This window comes from Typopeltis vanoorti, chromosome 25 (genome assembly GCF_054136105.1).
Source record: "Typopeltis vanoorti isolate ZY-2024b chromosome 25, IOZ_Tvanoo_1.0, whole genome shotgun sequence".
NCBI classification, from domain to species: Eukaryota; Metazoa; Arthropoda; class Arachnida; order Uropygi; family Thelyphonidae; genus Typopeltis; species Typopeltis vanoorti.
Window position 1 is genome coordinate 49992435 of NC_143573.1, and position 18588 is coordinate 50011022.

An 18588-nucleotide genomic window follows, 5' to 3' on the forward strand; every position below is an offset into this window, starting at 1 on the left:
TTCTTACCCACGTGAAATTGTCTAGATGTCTTTCAGACATTACAAGACATCCAAGTTTGCAACTTTATTCTTTCATGAAAAGAGCTTCCTTCAGACAATTCACTTAGCTCAACCTTTTGCCTTTTTTCCTGTTGAGTTCTCCACGTAGTCCCTTTGCATGTGATTCGAAAATTTGAATGTGTACCTGCTTTCTACTCAAAATCATCAGTTATACAAATTGCCACAAAACGATTTGACTGAATTTGCGGTTGTAATCTTCAGAAATAGCATTTGTCCTTAGGTTTTGGACACAAATGTAGCATGACCAGTATCCAAGGCTCTGACACTGAGTGTGTGATTGCATGGACTCTGCACTTTGAGAGCCCTTTGCTTGGTACAAGACATAAATATGAAAAATTCATCAATTCTATTTTATTAAATTATTAATTTTTTTACAGAACAAATGCATAGCATTTTTAAATTGGGAAATTTATGCAGTGGCAGTTATAGTTGTCGTTAGGATTGAGATGATGCAATAATGAAAATATAATGCTCTTAGACTGGGCATTACTAATCATCAGGCATTTTTCTGGTCACCCATTATTACTTATATGCATATATTCTTTTGAAAAATTATTTGCAATCTTACATTTGTCAAGGATATTTGTCAGCAGTTAACTCTTTGCAAGTTGTAATATGTAAAAGATTTAATAAATATATTTTTGCATCTATAAATGAAATCTATTTTTCTATCCAAAATGTAACATGAGCATGCATGTATGTACTGAGTAGAAAATGTGTTTGTGTTCCACAAATTTCCAGGTCCAGTTTTTTTTTTTTTTTTTTCAATAAATTTTATGTTCTGTATTTATATCTTGCATAGGGCCCTATAAAATATGGAGTTAGTCCTGACTGGCACCAACCTTGAGGGTTGGAATGATTGAGTGCTCCACAAGACTTACCAATGAAGAGTGAGAATATTATAGTGTCATCAGCAAAACAGTGGATGCAATTTGTGGTTAGTGAGAGAAGGTCATTTATATATAGTAGGAAAAGCATGGTCAAAACATGCAGTACTGTGAAGTATTCTGGCATAGAGATGTGTGAAGAGAGCAGCCAGTTATCATGACGTAGTTTACATGCCCAGAGGAAGACTAAGATACAGGTTGATTGATGCAGTAAGAGTGCTTTTTTTTTTTTTTTAAGATTGATATGTAAGAACTGATCAGATCAAACACCTGACCAATAATAGACCATATAATTAAAATGAAATATATATTGATCTTTAATTGACCATGATTTATAAACATACCAACAAATTTTGCCGACAGGGCTGTCCAGCTTCTTCAGGGCTTATAACAGTAAGAGAAAAAAACTCAAAGTGGCTAGTACAGAGAAAATGGAGTAACACTATCGTATAAATTAAACATTAAAACAGAACGCGTAACATTACACGCATGAAGTGCATTGTGTTAGTCACTGTTATGAGAGCTCGTTTTGTAGTTTTGAGTGAAATTAAATTCTGGCAGACTGAGTGATCTTATTAAGCTTTCCCATATGTCAGCTATTATGATTCCCTGGTTTCTGTTAAGATTTTCTCCAGAACGGAGGACTTTCTTCTACTGGGATATTGGTAAATAAAGATATATCCCAGTAGAAGAAGTAGTTATTAGTATCCTATACAATCTCTTCCCTGAAGGTACGGCTCACCTTTTTCGTCATTGCCTTAAATCTAATTATTTTAAATGGAATGAAATGATATAGGAGCAACTAAATGGCTTAACTATGGGCAGTCCCCTTTTGCCACCCTGTGCAGATATGTTCATGGAAAAGCTAGAAACAGACATCCTCTCAAAATTAGACCCTAAACCTTTAGTGTGATGGAGGTATGTAGACAATGTCATCATAATTTGGAGACACACAAAAACAGCTCTTTTGGACTTTTTAATCAAAATTAATTCTTTTCATCAAAAAATACAATTCACTTTGGAACTGGAAAAAGATAATCAACTACCATTTTTGGATACCCTAATCAAGAAACTAGCAGATGGACATATCAAACTAACAGTCTACCACAAACCAACACACACTGGATGCTGCCTTTATTTTAAATCAACTCACCATATTTCCCAGAAGCTCAGCATAATACTCAAGAGCATCATCTCAGAAGAAAAAGAACTATGATGAAATTACTCATATATCAGAGACATTAATAAAAAAATGCTTTTTAAGGAATTTAATCAACAAGATCCTTCATATAACCCCCCCCCCACAACAACAACCTACCATCACTCAATACAGTTCATCCATAGTTATTCCTTATGCAGGTACAGTGTCCTAAAAGATCGCAAAACTTTTTAAACCTTTCAATCAGAGTTGCGTTCAAACCAGTCAAGACTGTCCCTCACGTTTTAAGATCGCCAAAAGACATTAATGCTTTTTTCAAACATGCTGGAGTGTACAGCATCCCATGTGCTTGTGGTCTAGACTATATAGGACAGACGTCGAGAAGCTTCGAAAAAAAGAACATATAGGAGATGTTAATAACAACAGAACAGACAACTCAGGTCTAGCCCATCATTTTGCGATTACTAACCATACCATTGATTGGGATAGCAGCTCCATGCCTTACCTAGAAGATTTCCATTGTAGATATTTCAAGGAAGCCGTTGTAGTCCTCCGTTCTGGAGAAAATCTTAACAAAAACCAGGGAATCATAATAGCTGACATAGAAAACCTTAATAAGATCACTCAGTCTGCCAGAATTTAATTTCGCTCAAAACTACAGAACATGCTCTCATAACAGTGACTAACACAACACGCTCCATGCGTGTAATGTTACGCATTCTATTTTAATGTTTAATTTATACGATAGTGTTACTCCATTTTCTCTGTACTAGCCACTTTGAGTTTTTTCTTTAATCGTTATAAGCCCCAAAGAAGCAGGACAACCCCATCGGTGAAACTTGTTGGTATTAGATGTTTATAAATCATGGTCAATTAAAGATCAATATATATTTCATTTTAATTATATGTTTGAATGACCAAATATAACCTAAATAATGAAATAATAGACCAGTTTAGGAGAAACTTGTTGATAGGAAACAAATATCTGTAATAGTTGCATATTCTCTAGCTCTAATATTTGATCTTAAAAAATCTGGTCTGAATTTTTTGTTGCCTCAACTGGCTCAGGATATTTGGCTTAAAACAGTATCATGTGCTAATGCTGCAATGAACCATATTTTTTAAATTGTATTATTTATTTATTTTTTATTTTATTTATTTAATTTTTTTTTTTTACCAGAGAAGAAACTGGCAACTCATTTGCAAAGCGTGGAAACCATAAGATGATATAGCCTTGTAAGCAGACCTTTGTATCAAACCCAGTCAGATGCCCTGGAAATGTTGAGAGTGATTGTGTGATTTACTCTAAATCCTTTCATAGCTTATGCCCAAAGGTTGATAAGTTTCATCTTGCAAAAGATGAAACTTATGAACTGGTCAGAGGAACACACACACTGTTAAGACAATATACTTGTCTCATAATCTTAGTTGCTTTGACTGTAAATTCAAATGAACAATGTTGGTGATGGTAGCTAGGAAATATGTGGAATAACAGTGGCAGAATTCATATTATTGGTCACTAATCAATTGGTATCCTACCAGATAGTAAGAATGTAGGCTGATAAAATGATTTTCAAGGAAACTGAAGTGATAGTAGGGCAGATTCCAAACAAGTATGGAAAGTTGTAAAGGCAGTATAAATAGGTTGCCAGTTCTGGAGCATAAGCTCTAGGTTCAACCATGGGATACCTTCAGGACCAGAATTCAGGGAAGATAGAACAAAAGACCAGGGGAGATAGAGTAAATTGTTCATAGTATAGTGTATGGTAATTTGCAGTAGTTATCCTTGCAAAAGTTAGAGAAGAATTTTATGCCAAGAAATTGACCTTATCCTTGAGAGATATTGTGATGATACCATATGGTCCAGAAGGCTCGACGTCATTTCAGAGCAGGTGGTAAGTTTTCTGCACAAATCTAACTGAAAGAGCCTTTCAGTTAGATTTGGATTTTTTTTTTTTTTTTATAGGTCTTTGCCATGTGGGCAAATTGTTGCCAGTCTTGAACCATCTATGATATGCACTTTTTTTTTTTTTCTTGGACTTTCCTGGTCAAACAAATATCTCAATCACCATCTAGGTCAGGATTCTTAGTTGAATTTATGTTGTTCCCACCCATGTAAAGTTATTAGTAAATCTATATTGCATATGCATCATGGATGGGCTAAGGATTTTTTTTTTTTCATTTTTATGAAATTTATATATTTTTTTTGTAATTTTTTTATTGATTGTTAGATAGTCCAGAACCCTGCTCTAGAGATCAAACATGAAACTTCTTCAAGCCACTTCAGGCTTCCAATAAATGGGATGGCCTCCCACCAAGCAATGAAATTCATCTACCTAAAGACAATCGCAAACATCCATCACCACCACAGAATTAGAACCTGTGCCCTGTTGGTTGGAGAGCAAGTATGCTAACTAGTTAGCCGAAGTAGGCTGGCTAATTGGTGATGAAGGCCTTCATTCCAGCTAGAATTATTTGTTGTTCATTTGGACCAGGAGAATAGAAACAACAGACTGTGGAAAGGTTTCTGCTACTTTTCCTTTCAGGTTGTGAAGGATATTCTGTAGGCAAAGAAACTCGGTTAAGGTTTTACCTTAACAAGTTTACTAAGAGGAAAGCTAAAAGACAGTAATTTGGAAGGGGAACTGCTTATAAATGGTATGGAGTTTGGAAGGATTATGTGGTATTCAGGAGAGCAAATGAACAATTTGTGTTAATTGTTAGTGATAGCAAACTGCTTAGCATTTCTTCCATTCGAAGAAGCCAATTTGGGCTGTCTGACTGTTTTGACACTTGGTCTGCAGAAAATTATGCTCCACGGACATTAAGGGGTTGAAGTGGCTTTGAGAATCTGAAGATAGGCAAGAAATGGCTGCTAAAAATGCAGAATAAAATATTGACTCACAGCAGATCAAGAAGCAAAGCCAGATTTGACATCCTTTGATATGTATTTGTCAGATCTGATATTCCAGTTACTCCTCTCTGTCCAGTTGTGCAAATTCCACTTTTACATGAAATGTGAAGTTCAATTTGGACAGTCAAGGAAGTGTGGGAACAGTAGTTTTTGAGATGTAAGTAGTAGTGCAGTTAGGTATTAGTTTTCAAGTTGTAAATGTTGAAGAGGTTGTATAAACTTTTTTGTTGGATCTCTCCTGGTGTGTAGAATTACTGCATTTCTGTAAATAGAAAGCCTACACACACAGGAAGATACCTACATAAACAATCACATCATCATCCAGTCCAACAGTACGCCATTTTAAAAACACTTACACACAGAGCCAGAGCCATTTGTTCTAACGATACAGCTCTGACCACTGAACTCCAATACCTGCGCCATACGTTCTTAGCCAACGGCTAATCCCTACAAAATAGATAAAACACTACATAGGCCCATTACTCTGCCCTCCCCTAATACACAAGAATACAACATGATTATTTCTATTCCCTATATCAGAGGTACATTGGAAAAGATAGCCAAAGTATTGTTGAAACATGGCCTTCACACCACTTTCAAACCTCATGTCAAGCTGGCAACTCTGATCCGCTCGCCTAAGGATAAACTTCACCCTTTAGCACACCCAGGAGTGTATGAAGTTCTGTGTGACTGTGATTTGGCCTATTATGGGCAAACAGGAAGATCAGTGAACATCTGTCTGGAAGAACATGAAAGATACATTCGCTACTATTACTATGGCAAGTCGGGACTGGCTGACCACACTTTGGACACTCCTTCACACAGGATTAGATGGAGGAAAACGAATGTGCTATTTAGGAGTCGTTATAGATCTGAAAGATTATTTTTTGAGTCAGCAATGGCTTTGAAGAATTCTCCCAACCTTAACAAATATGGTTGCATTAATTTGCCAAAAATTTGGGAGACGGTTATCCTAAGAAAAACTCCTGGATAACTGCTGTTTTTTTTTTTTTTTTTTTGTTTTGTTTTTTTCCCCATTAGAGGGCACCAAAAAATAGGACTTTAGATCTTTTGTCCTTTGCAATTCAGCTTATGGTGAGGAGAATTTCCCCTCAAGGTAATACCCTCATTTCCAAACCATCTAAATCTCAAGTTGTGTGACTGGGAGTAGCTGTACAAAGTTTAGTGGCTATTGCTTTTGTTATTTAGGGAATTATTGTTTCACTCACTCACTGTCGCGTTTACATGTGTGTTGTGCTCTAATGATGCTGAGTTGAAAATCAGTGAAATATAAGCGTTAATAAAACATCTTTGTTGTTAAAAGTGTTTGTGGTGTTGTTAATACCGTGAAAAATTAGTCATGAATAACCATCAACGCCTAAACTTATCTGTTAGATTGAACTATTATTTAGTGTTTTTACTGATAGGTCCATCAGCTCTCAAGATAACAGCCAAAAACTGATATTTATAAGCCTCATGGATTAACCCAGAAAGAGAGAGAGAGAAATTTTGGGCTAAGCATAGCCTAGATAGGATGAAAATAACTCTTTGATAGCTTTTATAAGTTTTCGGTGATTTCAAAACTTTTGTGTATATGTTAGAATGTACACAAAAATTTTGAAATCAGCATGAAAATAATTTTAAATAATATCAGCTTATGGTGAGGAGAATTTCCCCTCAAGGTAATACCCTCATTTCCAAACTATCTAAACCTCAAGTTTGTGTGACTGGGAGTAGCTGTACAAAGTTTAGTGGCTATTGCTTTTGTTATTTAGGGAATTATTGAAACCATTTTATTTATGAGACGATTATAGATCTAAATCATCTCAGTGAGTGGTTTTATGAGATATTCATTCCTGCAGGCCTGATGACATCAATTTCTTTTGCTTTTTTTTTTTTTTTTAACTATGCTATTGTACTTATTATATGTAGAGGTTATAAGTTAAGTAAACATAAACACTTCTATATAGATTTGAATAGTATATGAAAAAATTTACATTGACAGCTTTTTTTTATTTCAGAAATTGGTGTCGGCTTAGCTGGGTTTGGAATAGTCTTTTTGTTTCTTGGAGTGGTATTTCTGTTTGATAAAGGATTATTGGCTATAGGAAATGTAAGTGCATAATAAAATTTTTTTTTTTTTTTCTGTTTTAATTTTTCTAAAGTTTTCATTGTGTGTGAGAGAGAGAGTATCCAAAGAAGTTTAGTTTGAAAACAGTGCAAACTTTATATTAAGAATATAAATATAAAACAAAGAAAAAAATACTGCTCTTTTTGGCTAACTGTCATTCATCATATGTGAAGAACAAAAAACATTGCACAAGCCAAAATTATTTAGGTAGTATTGAGTGATTAGGTTCACCAGCACTGATCTCAGAATGTGCTGTTGTCAGGATCCTTATGATTCACAAAATTTTCCTTGAAGATTGTAACACTGAATATTCTTTTGGCTTGCTTAAGGAGGTTAAAGAAGTACAGTAGAAAATTCAGCAGCAGTTAGAATACATAATGAAATATCTTATGTTGACAGCAGCAGAACAGATAATATCTATTGCAGAACAGATAATATCTGTACAGGAATAATCCTACAAAATTTACCTACAAAAAGAAGGTACAGCCATGGGCTGAGCACTCCCCCCCCCCCACTCCCAATTGCTAACTTTTATATGGAACTTTTGAGCAACATATTCTAGATGCTTTACTTTAAAACCTACATTTGGACTTTAGATACATGATATTTTCATTATCTGACCACACAGCTGCCGAACTTTAAACTTCTTTAGTCACCTGAATAAACAACATGAGCACATATAATTTACTATTGAAAGTGAAAATCAAAACTCACTTCCTTTCCTGGATACACTGGTCACTATCTTCCCTCATGCAGTCTATTTTCACCGTCTACCACAAGCCTACACACACTGGCTAATATATATATATACACACATACACATGCTAACTCTTATCACCACCCTGCACAAAAACTTGGAGTCATTAACATCCTCAAAAACTTAGCTATAACAATTTGTTCTAATGAACAAGCTCTTAAACAAGAATTATAAATTATTAGAAGTACATTTATAAATAATGGCTATAGCAAATATACCATCAATAAAGTTCTTCATAAAACTTCATCAAAATAATGCATATAATATAGATTACATTAAAACCATAGCTATCTCATACATCAAAGAGGTTATCAAATAAAATAGAATTCTACACTATTACAATTTTCTACAAATATTTAATTCCTCTAAGGATCCTCCCTCCCCCACTTGGCTTATCCTGAAGTATACTGTATCCATTGCACCTGTGACTTATCTTATATTGGTGAAAAACGGACACACAATTCCTTTCCATAAAAAAGAACACAAACCCCACATTAAATTTAACAGTTTGGGCAAAGTAGGCCTCTCAGATATACCATCAATAAAATTGTTCATAAAATTTCATAAAAAAAAAATGCATATAATATAGATTACAGTAAAACCATAGCTATCTCATACATCAAAGGGGTTATCAAATAAACTAGAGTTCTACACCATTACAATCTGCTACAACACCCTACATCAAAGTGATTGGAAAAGTACCTATTTTCTACATTGTATAAAAACCTGGTTTGAATGCAAATTTAAAGATGCCTGTGAAATTTTGATCAACCATCCTAATCTTAGTAAAAATCCCAAGAATTTGGATGGCACACTTAAGTTCAAGTTTTACAGCAAACTCTTACTTTAGGACCCTGAGCAATAATTTCAGTATTATTGTCCACCATCTATACTGTCTTGTTCTAATTTATGTGAGAGCATGTTGCTCTCTACCTTAATATATCTCTTAATGATTTGTAACCAAATTGGTAATAATAACAGGATTCTTTCTTTGATGTAGTAAGGTTTTTTCCACCAGAGGTCAGGCCAGTAGTTTCAATGTTTGACCAAATTACTGACTTTAGCATACCATGTAGATTGTAACATAGCTTGTTTCTTTGTATATATATATATGTGTGTGTGTGTAATCCAGATGATGACCTACATATGAAGGTCGAAATATCGAGCGATTATTTTGGTTTATATTACATTGAAGTTTTACTATAACACGGTAGTCTTTTCCATAATTTTTTTATAATGAATAGTTCTTAGATTCAATCTACATTCATATACAAAAAAAAAAATTACTTCACTCAGATTTGGACTTCTGAAGGTAAGTTTGTATACCATTTTATTTTAATTTTGAGAAGATGTTTTCATTTGGTCAGTTTAATTTAAAATGAAATCTCATGCTTTAATCATGTATAAATTGTAGCCAAAAAGTAGTTAGTTTCGAGATGGGGGTGCTTCATAAAACAAAAAACTCACTATAAATATTGCTATCTTATACCATCCTTTAAGATGTTTATTGACCTCTAGCGTATCACTCCTCTTCCTTCTGTTTAACAGTATTTGCATTCCCTATACCTTTAATATATTCCCAAACTATATTCTATAATCCAGATATCATCTTTTAACTGTTCTGTTTTTTTTTTTATGTTGGGCCCATATACAGGAGGTTGGTTGGTCAACCTATAGTACGTTAGTACCGTATATGGGTGGTGGGTTGTGAAAGGAGAAACTTGTTTACATTTGATTTGAATGCCTGTATGTTGTATTCCTTGGGAAATATGTCTGGGGGAAGACTGTTCCACAGTACTGCAGTAGCAGGGATGAATGAGGTGGAAAAGAAACTTGTTCTGTGGGTTTCGAGGTGTACTGTGAAAGGATGTTGGGTGGCAGTTGTACATGTTCCAGTGGGCTTAGTGCAGGGTGGGGGAATTATTGATGCTGTTTCAGATGAACATTTCCCATGGAAATATTTATAGAATATACAGATTGCAGAGACCAAGCATCTATGTGAAAGAGGGGGGAGTGAGTTGGTGAGGGATGGGTCATTTATTAGTCTAATTGCTCTCCTCTGTATTGAGTTAAACATTTTGAAGGAGCTTTTTGGAGCCCCACTCCAGATGTGAGAACAGTATTCGAGAGCTGGGCGGATTTGTGACTTGTATAGTGTTAACAGCTGTTTAGAGGTGAAGTAGCATCTTGAGCGAAAGAGAAAACCTAGTTTTTTGGAAGCTGAGGATGCAATGGTTGTGATATGTTTATGCCAGGAGAGGCTTGATGTCAACGTAATTCCGAGAAGAGAAATTTCATCTTGTCTGAGAATTTGAGTGTTATCGAAAACAATGCTGGGGGAAAATGGTTCTTTTTTCTGAGAAATAAGACAAAACTGGGTTTTACCAGCGTTGAAGTTGACAAGGTTATCTGAGCCCCATTGACGGATGGCTTGGAGGTCAAAATGAAGGGTAGTGGTGGTTGATGTTCTGTGGGTTGAAGTGAGTTGTGTAGGGTTTGTCAAATGAAAGGGAGGAATGTAATGTGCTGTCATCTGCAAACTGTGTAATGGGTTAGAGGTCAGCTGAAGTAGGTCATTAATATATAGAAGGAATAGGGTTGGTGAGAGAACTGAACCTTGTGGGACCCCAGCTTTAGTTGGATGGTGAGAGGATAGGGAGCCGTCTACCATCACACTTAGTGTGCGTCCAGACAGGAAGCTGGCAATCCATCGGCAGAGGTCCTGAGGCAGTCCAAATGATGGGAGTTTGCTTAGTAAGCCTTTGTGCCAGACTCAGTCAAAGGCTTTGTGGATATTAAGTGCAACTACTTGGGATTCACTGAATTTCTCCATGGTGTTTGTCCAGTGATGGGTGATGTATGAGAGTAGATCTCCTGTTGAATGGCTTTGACGGAATCCGTACTGGTGGTCGCTTAATAGCTGAGTACCTTCAAGGTAGATTAGGAGTTGAGAGTTGATGATTTTCTCCATTACTTTAGATAGGACTGAAGTGAGTGAGATAGGGTGGTAGTTAGATGGCAGTGATTTGTCACCCTTTTTAGAAATGGGTTGAATATAGGCCAGTTTCCAGGTTTTGGGATATATACCGGTGGAGTAAAAGAGTGTGTACAGGTGACATAGGGTAGGAGTCAGTTCTGATGCACAGACCTTCAGGATAATTGGAGGAATGCTGTCAGGGCCAGGAGACTTTTTTTGTGTCTAATTTAGACAACAGGTTTGTGATGTCTTTTTTGGCAAAAGGATACAGGGGGCATTGTATGTTGGGCATTTGGAATGATTGAAGGGCATTTGCCGTTGTCAGTTATGTGTGCATTGGAGGCAAAGCGTGATGCCAGGAGATTAGCTTTTTCTATGGGTGTTGTTGCAATTGAGCCAGCTGGGTATGATAGAGGTGGGAATAGTGTATGACAAAAGTTACGGCCAATTGCCTTGGCAAGAGACCAAAAGGCACGGCTGCCATTTGGACAGGCTGCAAGCTTCCTGCATTTGGCCCATTCAAATTCTGTTTTGGAAGTATTGATAATTTTCTTGCATTTGTTACGGGCTTCAGTATAGGCATTGAATGAGGATGGGGTTCTTGATTTGAGCCAGTTGTGGTATGCCTGATTTTTCATTTGTACAGCCTTGGCACATTTTTTGGAGAACCAGGGTTTAGTTAGGGGACGGTAAGTCTGAGTAATGTGGGGAATATATGTTTTCATGCCAGTGAGGATCACTTTGGTGATTCGCTCGGTGCATATGTTTGGACTGGAAGACCGGAAACAATAGTCTAACCATGGGAATGAAGCATAGTAGTCTTGGAGACTGTCCCATTTGCCACTGTTATAATGCCAAACTACTCTTGTGTGGGAGTGACTGTGTAAGCATTGTTGCATGGGGGGAAGAGATGAGCACTAAATTGTGGTCAAAATTGCCCAGGAGGCTCACTACATTCACTGCATATTTGGAGGGGGTCATTAGTTAGGAAGAGATCTAGGGTATTTGGGGAGTGGTTTGGATTATCTGGTATTCTGGTCGGTTTTTGAACAATTTGTGTGAGGTCATTGGTGACTGCAAATGTTTCAGCATCTCTGCCTGCAGAATCTGTATAACTGGAAGAGGAAAGCCAATTGGTGTTATGGACATTGAAATCACCCAGGAAGATGATTTCGCTGTTAGGAGAGTGGGACTGGAGAAAATCAACTTTTAAGGAGAGGAAATGAAAGAGCTCAAAGTGATTGGTGGCATTAGGAGAGCGATAGAGACAGCAGATGAATTTGACTGAGTGGGGGAGGGATATCTTCAGCCAAAAAAGGTCAAAGTCGGGCGATTCTAAGTTAGTTGCTCTCTGGCAGGGTATGTCAGAGCAGGTATATGCACAGACGTCACCCTTGTGCCGAAAGGAGTTAAATAATGTATAGTTAGGAAGGTTGAGATGAATAGTGCTGTGAGAAGGTGAGATTTGAGTTTCTGTTAAAAAGAGTAGGTGGAGTTTGGCAGACTGCAGATGGTAGTGGATGCTATTAAGGTTGGAGTCGAGGTTGCGGATGTTGGTGAAGTGGATATGCAAGGTTCTGTGAGGCATGGTTTTGACCCCAAGGGTCTTGCACTGATGGCTGCTAGTGGCGTCACTTGGTTTTTGTACTAGTTTGGATTGTTTCATCCATAATTTCATCCTATCAAAACCCAGGAGACAATACGTGAACGCTAGTCCAAGTGCAGTATTAATGTCTTGTAAAGAGGTAAAATTATTGTTTCTTTCATGCTGTTTTTTGCAAAGTATAGCTTATCTGTCAACCCATTTCTGCATGCAAGTTCTTACCAACTTTTCTAAAATCTTCACCACACTCAAGAGTTGCTTATAGTTGGACACTTTGGTTTTTTGCACCATCTTTGTGCAGCAGGGCTGTCATACATTCTTTCCATTCCTGGGGGATCTGTCCTGTGGTGGGACTCAAATTATGCATCATGTTGCATACATCAGCGTAACAGATCTTAGTGAAGTGAGTGCTCATTATTTGAACACTTGCATCTGCTTTTGACACTAGGTTACCATCTGCATTCAGCAAATTTATTCTTCCTTGTTCATTCTTTTTTCTTTTAACAGTATAATGATAAAATTCATTTGAGAGTTGCCTTTAGCCTGCATAGCCAGTTTCATTTCACACTCCAACTTTGCTTTCCATGCAACTAATAACATTTCTGGCTTGTTATACTGTATATTTCATAATTCCTCTCCTCCTTATTCTCATGGTATTCCTTCCACATTATCTTCTTATGGATATCTTGCTTAATCAGGTTTTGCATCCATTTCACTCCTACTATATTTGTTCTTTCTAGGTACATTCAAATACTTAATCGTTTAAGCAGTTTTAAAGTTCCCATGCACACACAGCGGATATCTTTGTCATTCAGTAACTGATACCAAGAGACCAAACATGGTATTATGTTGAGTTTGTCATAATTTCCAGCTTTGTAATTTGAAATGTAACCTTTTCTGTTGGAACATCCACATACTTAACTATCTCCTAGATAGTACAGTATAATCACTGTTATCAACTGGCAGTAGAACAGTCCTTAATTGAGATCTCTTCTGAAACTATGATGAGATCTAACACTCTTTGACCTTGATTTTCTACTTTTATATGCTACTTGAGAAAGTCTTGTAACTCAATAAATTCTCTTTCATTCTTATGTTTTCTCTGTTACCCCATCAATATTTGGAAAATTTGTCACCCATAATGGGTACTCATTTACTACCTATCGGTAATTTGGCATTGTATTTCATTATTCCCAGTATCTGAACCACCAGGTCTGTAGCAACACCCACCATATATTTCAACTTATTAGCTTCCACTTTGTACGATATAGTCCTCAAACTCGTTGCTACATGGAACATTATTACTTTTATTGCTGTCACGGGTTTCTATCCTAAATGGACTCAAATCATCTGATATCATTAGTAGTATTCCTCTTCTTTCCTGTTCCTGTTTTGTACTTCCTAAAAGATTGCAGTTATGTCTGACTGAGACTCAGGTTTCACTAATGCTTAACCATCTTAGGCCATAATGTATTCACCAGGCAAAAAAACTTAATCTCTTCGTTCCTGATATTCATGACATTTGTGTGCAGGCATAACCTCCTATCTTTTTTTTTTGTGTACTTAACAGCTGCAGTCTGTTTGGCCCATTGGCATCTTTCTCATTTTAAGTGACATATTATTATCATATTTGCATACTTAGCTGAACTTAAACACACATTCTCACCCGAGTAGAAAGGCTTATGGGTTGGTAGTACGTGATAGTTTATTTAACGGTTAATTATTTTCTTATGTTTTGTGTTGTGAATTAATATCATTAAATAAACTGACTCATTCTCATCATCTTTCCCATGAAAATACTGGCCACTGAATTAGAAACTTTTATTTAATACCGTGTTGGACCTCCTTTATCCCGAATTACAGTGCATGTGCAGTCTGACATAGATTCCACAAGGTGTTGGATTCCATCTATGTCTACAACATACCAGTTGTTCAACAGACATCCTTTAACTGGCCCAGATTTGATGGAAGAGGACTTCAATCCCAGATCTGTTTTTCTAACATTTCCCATACATTCTCAATGGAGTTCAGATCTGGGCTTTGTGGTGGCCAGGGAAGATGGTGAAAATCACTGCCATGCTTGCCGAACCACTGCTAAACAATTCATGCATGATGAACAGTAGCATTTTTGCCCATGAAACAACTACCACCTTACTGGATAAAAAGTAACATTGCAGGATGTACTTGATCAGCAACAATATTCAGATATTCCTTGGAGGAGACACAACTTTCAGAGGACCTGTTCTGTAGCAAAAAAACATGCCCCACACCATGATACCACTTCCAGAACCTTCAGTTGTGTTTATAAAGCCAGCCAGGTTCATTGCTTCATGGGACTCCCACCATACTCTCGTCCTACCATTGGTACAGAACAAGGTGTATTGTGACTTGTCAGACCACGTGACTTTTTTTCCAGTGTTCTGTCATGATGTGCCTGATACCACTGTAGATGAACTTTCTGGTTCTTTGCAGAAATCACTGGTTTCTATACTGCCATGCAACTGCCAATACTGATCCTCTTCAGTTCTCTGTGCATAGTTTGGTGAGATATCGGTCATGAACAGCCTTCATTAAATGTTTTGGTCAATTGCTGCACATAGGGAGTTCTGTTTTCAATACAAGCCTTCTCAGACAATGGCGATCTCTTTCTTGACAGACTGTCTTAGAATCAGTTATGCCTCTTAGACAAGCAATGTGGATTATTTTTCCACTGATAACACTCAAGATATCTCACCTTTTGAGAAACCATTCAGCTCTGCTGTTTTTAAAATCATGGCTCCAGCCAGCCAGGCACTCACAATAAGCTCTTTATTGAACCTCAGAAGATCCTTTGTTTTTCCCATTGTGATCAACATATTGATGACATGTTTTTGCATAGAACACGTGGTGAATGCATGTGACAAGTATTGTTTTTTTTTTTTTTATTGTGTTTGCATATATGTTACATAAGTGACATTGATGTATATCTGCATAAAGGTTTCTAATTCAGTGGCCAATATATGTAGTTTCTCAGCATTATGTCTCATCCCAGTACATAATTTCTACAAGCTCCTTATGCCAAATCCATTTAAGACCATCCCTCTTATATAAGTCTTTCTCCAAACTCGCACCATACGTCCAAAAACTTGTACCCATTTCTTCTGCATAGCCTGCACATTGAATCATTTGTTTTCATAGCCCTCCTTGATTCAGTAATATTATGTTGATAATATAGACTAAAATTTTGACTTTTTTTTTTTTCATGCTTTCCCAGCAATCCTTTCATATCCTCTTTCATAATGCATTTACAGTTACTCAAATCACTTGTTCCTCCAAGCATTACCATCTCTTACTTTGCTGTTTCTCTACCTCATTCAAATGATTTAATGCAAATCATTAGAAAATTCAAGTCCTTATGGAATTATAACAGTATTCCAGATTATTATCAAGGTGTAAATCAAACTAGCTTAAATGTTACCATGTTTGTGTGTGTATATATATATATATATATTTATATTTCATTCTTTCCTTTCCTTTGGTCTCACAAAATGGCTGCATTTCTAAGATTGTATGATAGATCCGTATGGACTTCCTGCTTTGTGTGCTACACTCTCTGGAAAAGTGCTCTCTCTCTCGAAAATGATTTTGATAAAGGAATTACATGTTCAGAACACAAAATATCTCTTGCATAACTGCACATCTTGTGTTCTGAAGATGTAGAGTTATATTTCTATGCTACAATTTTACGCTGAATTTTTACTGCATTTTTGCATTTTTACTGTGCTGCACCTTGTTATTGGCTCAAGGAGTTTTTATATATATGCTAAAGTACTCTTGTAAGAAAGCTTTATTATGTCCATGCTTCCATGATTAGCGGCAAGGGGGAAGAATTCATAAGAAGTTCAATATGTTGTGAGCACTATCAGGAATTTACTTCAAACTTGGGATCCCACAATCATATCAAAAACTTAAAATGCTTCAGAAGAAATTAATCCTTATCCAATTGATTCTCACTATAACTAGTATAATGTCCTGATCAGACCCCATAGGTACATTGCTAAGCTAAAAGAAATTCACTGTGGCAAAACTTTCCACTATAATGAATGATTTCTGTATTTGCTACAAATTTACTGAGTCCCTACAAATTTGATAGAGAAATAACCGATATGACATTAAATTCTGAATGTTTAGAGGAAAATTATTGATTGGCAAATTATTTAAATTAACTAATTAAAAGACAACAAAAAAATGGTTTGATTTATATGTTAAAACCAGAATATCCAATAGTTTATGCAGTGTGTGGAGTGGGGGACTATCAAAAAATCCATTCTATTTAACATGTAGGTGTCTTAAAAACAGAATACATGCATTCTGTGGTTTTCAGGAGAGAGCACTCCAAGTTGCTAGGAGAAAAATCTTTGACACCTCTAGGAATTAGCTGTCTTAGCCCTGCTGAAAAAGGCTTGATAAAGTTCATCCTGTTGAACACAGGCTTTAACCTGGGGCTGGTGAGGTGGGAAAACGTAACAAAAGTGGTAAGATGGAGTTCCACAGACCCACCCAAATAGTGTAGTGTATTATAGAAATCCATATCTTTTTAATCAATATTAGATTACGTATTGTTTAAGATTCTTCCTCACAGTCTTATTCTGTATCAGACTCATGGTTACTGACTAATTATAAATTAATTTCACTATCATCATCTCTGCTAAATGGCTCCTCATCTGTCAAAGCATCATCTATAAGTTGACGTAACCTGTTCTTCCTGCTCGTAATTCATCTGGTAAAAAAAAAAAAAAAAAAAAAAAGATATTATTCTCAAAATACCCTCTAAATGAGGGTCAAAAAATATGCTACAGTCTCCACTAGTTACAATGAGTCCACCTACAGTGCACAATGATAAAAGGATATTAGTAGGAACATATAACTGCAGATCTCTATGGGATGATGATAGATTGGAAGAATTGATGAAGGAATTGGAACATATAAAATGGGATGTTGTAGGCCTTTCAGAGATAAGAAGGAAAGAAGAAACTCTCATGTGATTAAAAGATGGACATCTACTCTACCACTGTGAATGTGACAGAAACTCAACTGGTGGTGTGGGATTCCTAATAAATAAAACAATCAAGGACAATGTCCTGTTTGTTAATAAAATAACATCCCTCTTCATAAATAAAAGATACCAACTGAAAATTATACAAGTATATGCCCCAACTACAGACCATCCAGATGAAGAGATAGAAGATTTCTATGAAACATTAGAATCCACATTCAATAATTCTAAAGAATTCTACATAATTATAATGGGTGACTTTAATGCCAAGATTGGAAGCAGAGATGACCATCTGAACTCCATTGGTAAATTTGGATTTGGACAGAGGAATGAAAGAGGAAAAAGACTTATTGAATTCGCAGAAGAAAATCAACCAAAAATGGACTTGGAGAAGCCCAAATGGACAAACTTACAATGAAATAGATTTCATCCTCTCCAACAGAAGATATATAATAAATAATACTGAATGCTTAATAGATTTAATACAGGAAATGACCACAGACTAGCAAGGGCAAAAGTATGGATCAACAAAAAATGGGAACGGAATAAGCTCATAAGAAAAAAGTCCAATTTAGTGAATCTACAAAACCTCTACCACAATAAAAGCTATTATAGAGAATCACTCAAAAATGGACTAAAAAAGTTAAACACAGCTACTACCATCGACGATGCTAATGAAATGTTAACAAAATCTATCTTGAATTGTGCACTAAAAATAGGAGTTGTAAAAAGGCACCAAAGAGAGGAAAAACTAATACAGGAAACCTTAGATCTGATGAAGAAAAGAAGAGATTTGAATGACATCAATAAAATAGAATATGCAAAAATTTGTAAAACTATACATAAAAGGATGAAACATGAACTTAGATCATATAATACTAGGAAAATTAAAGAAACAATAGAAAACAATAGTAATATGAAAATCCTAAGACGAACATTGTCAGTTGGAACAAAGGAAATAGTTGTTGTAAGAGGAAAAAATGGTGAACTTATAAAAAATAGAGATGCAATAATCAAAAGAATTCAAGAATTTTATACTGAACTCTATGAAGACAAAGACCAGGA

At 36.0% G+C, this 18588-nt stretch overlaps 1 protein-coding gene across 1 annotated transcript in view; it reads left to right on the forward strand.

The window, feature by feature from the left end:
* Window positions 1-18588, forward strand: part of LOC150092735 (vesicle transport protein GOT1B) — an 81031-nt gene that overhangs the window by 23475 nt on the left and 38968 nt on the right. The window contains exon 2 of the mRNA XM_090414682.1: window positions 7042-7133. Within this exon, the coding sequence (XP_090270808.1) occupies window positions 7042-7133 (92 nt within the window). The remainder of the gene's footprint in view (window positions 1-7041; window positions 7134-18588) is intronic.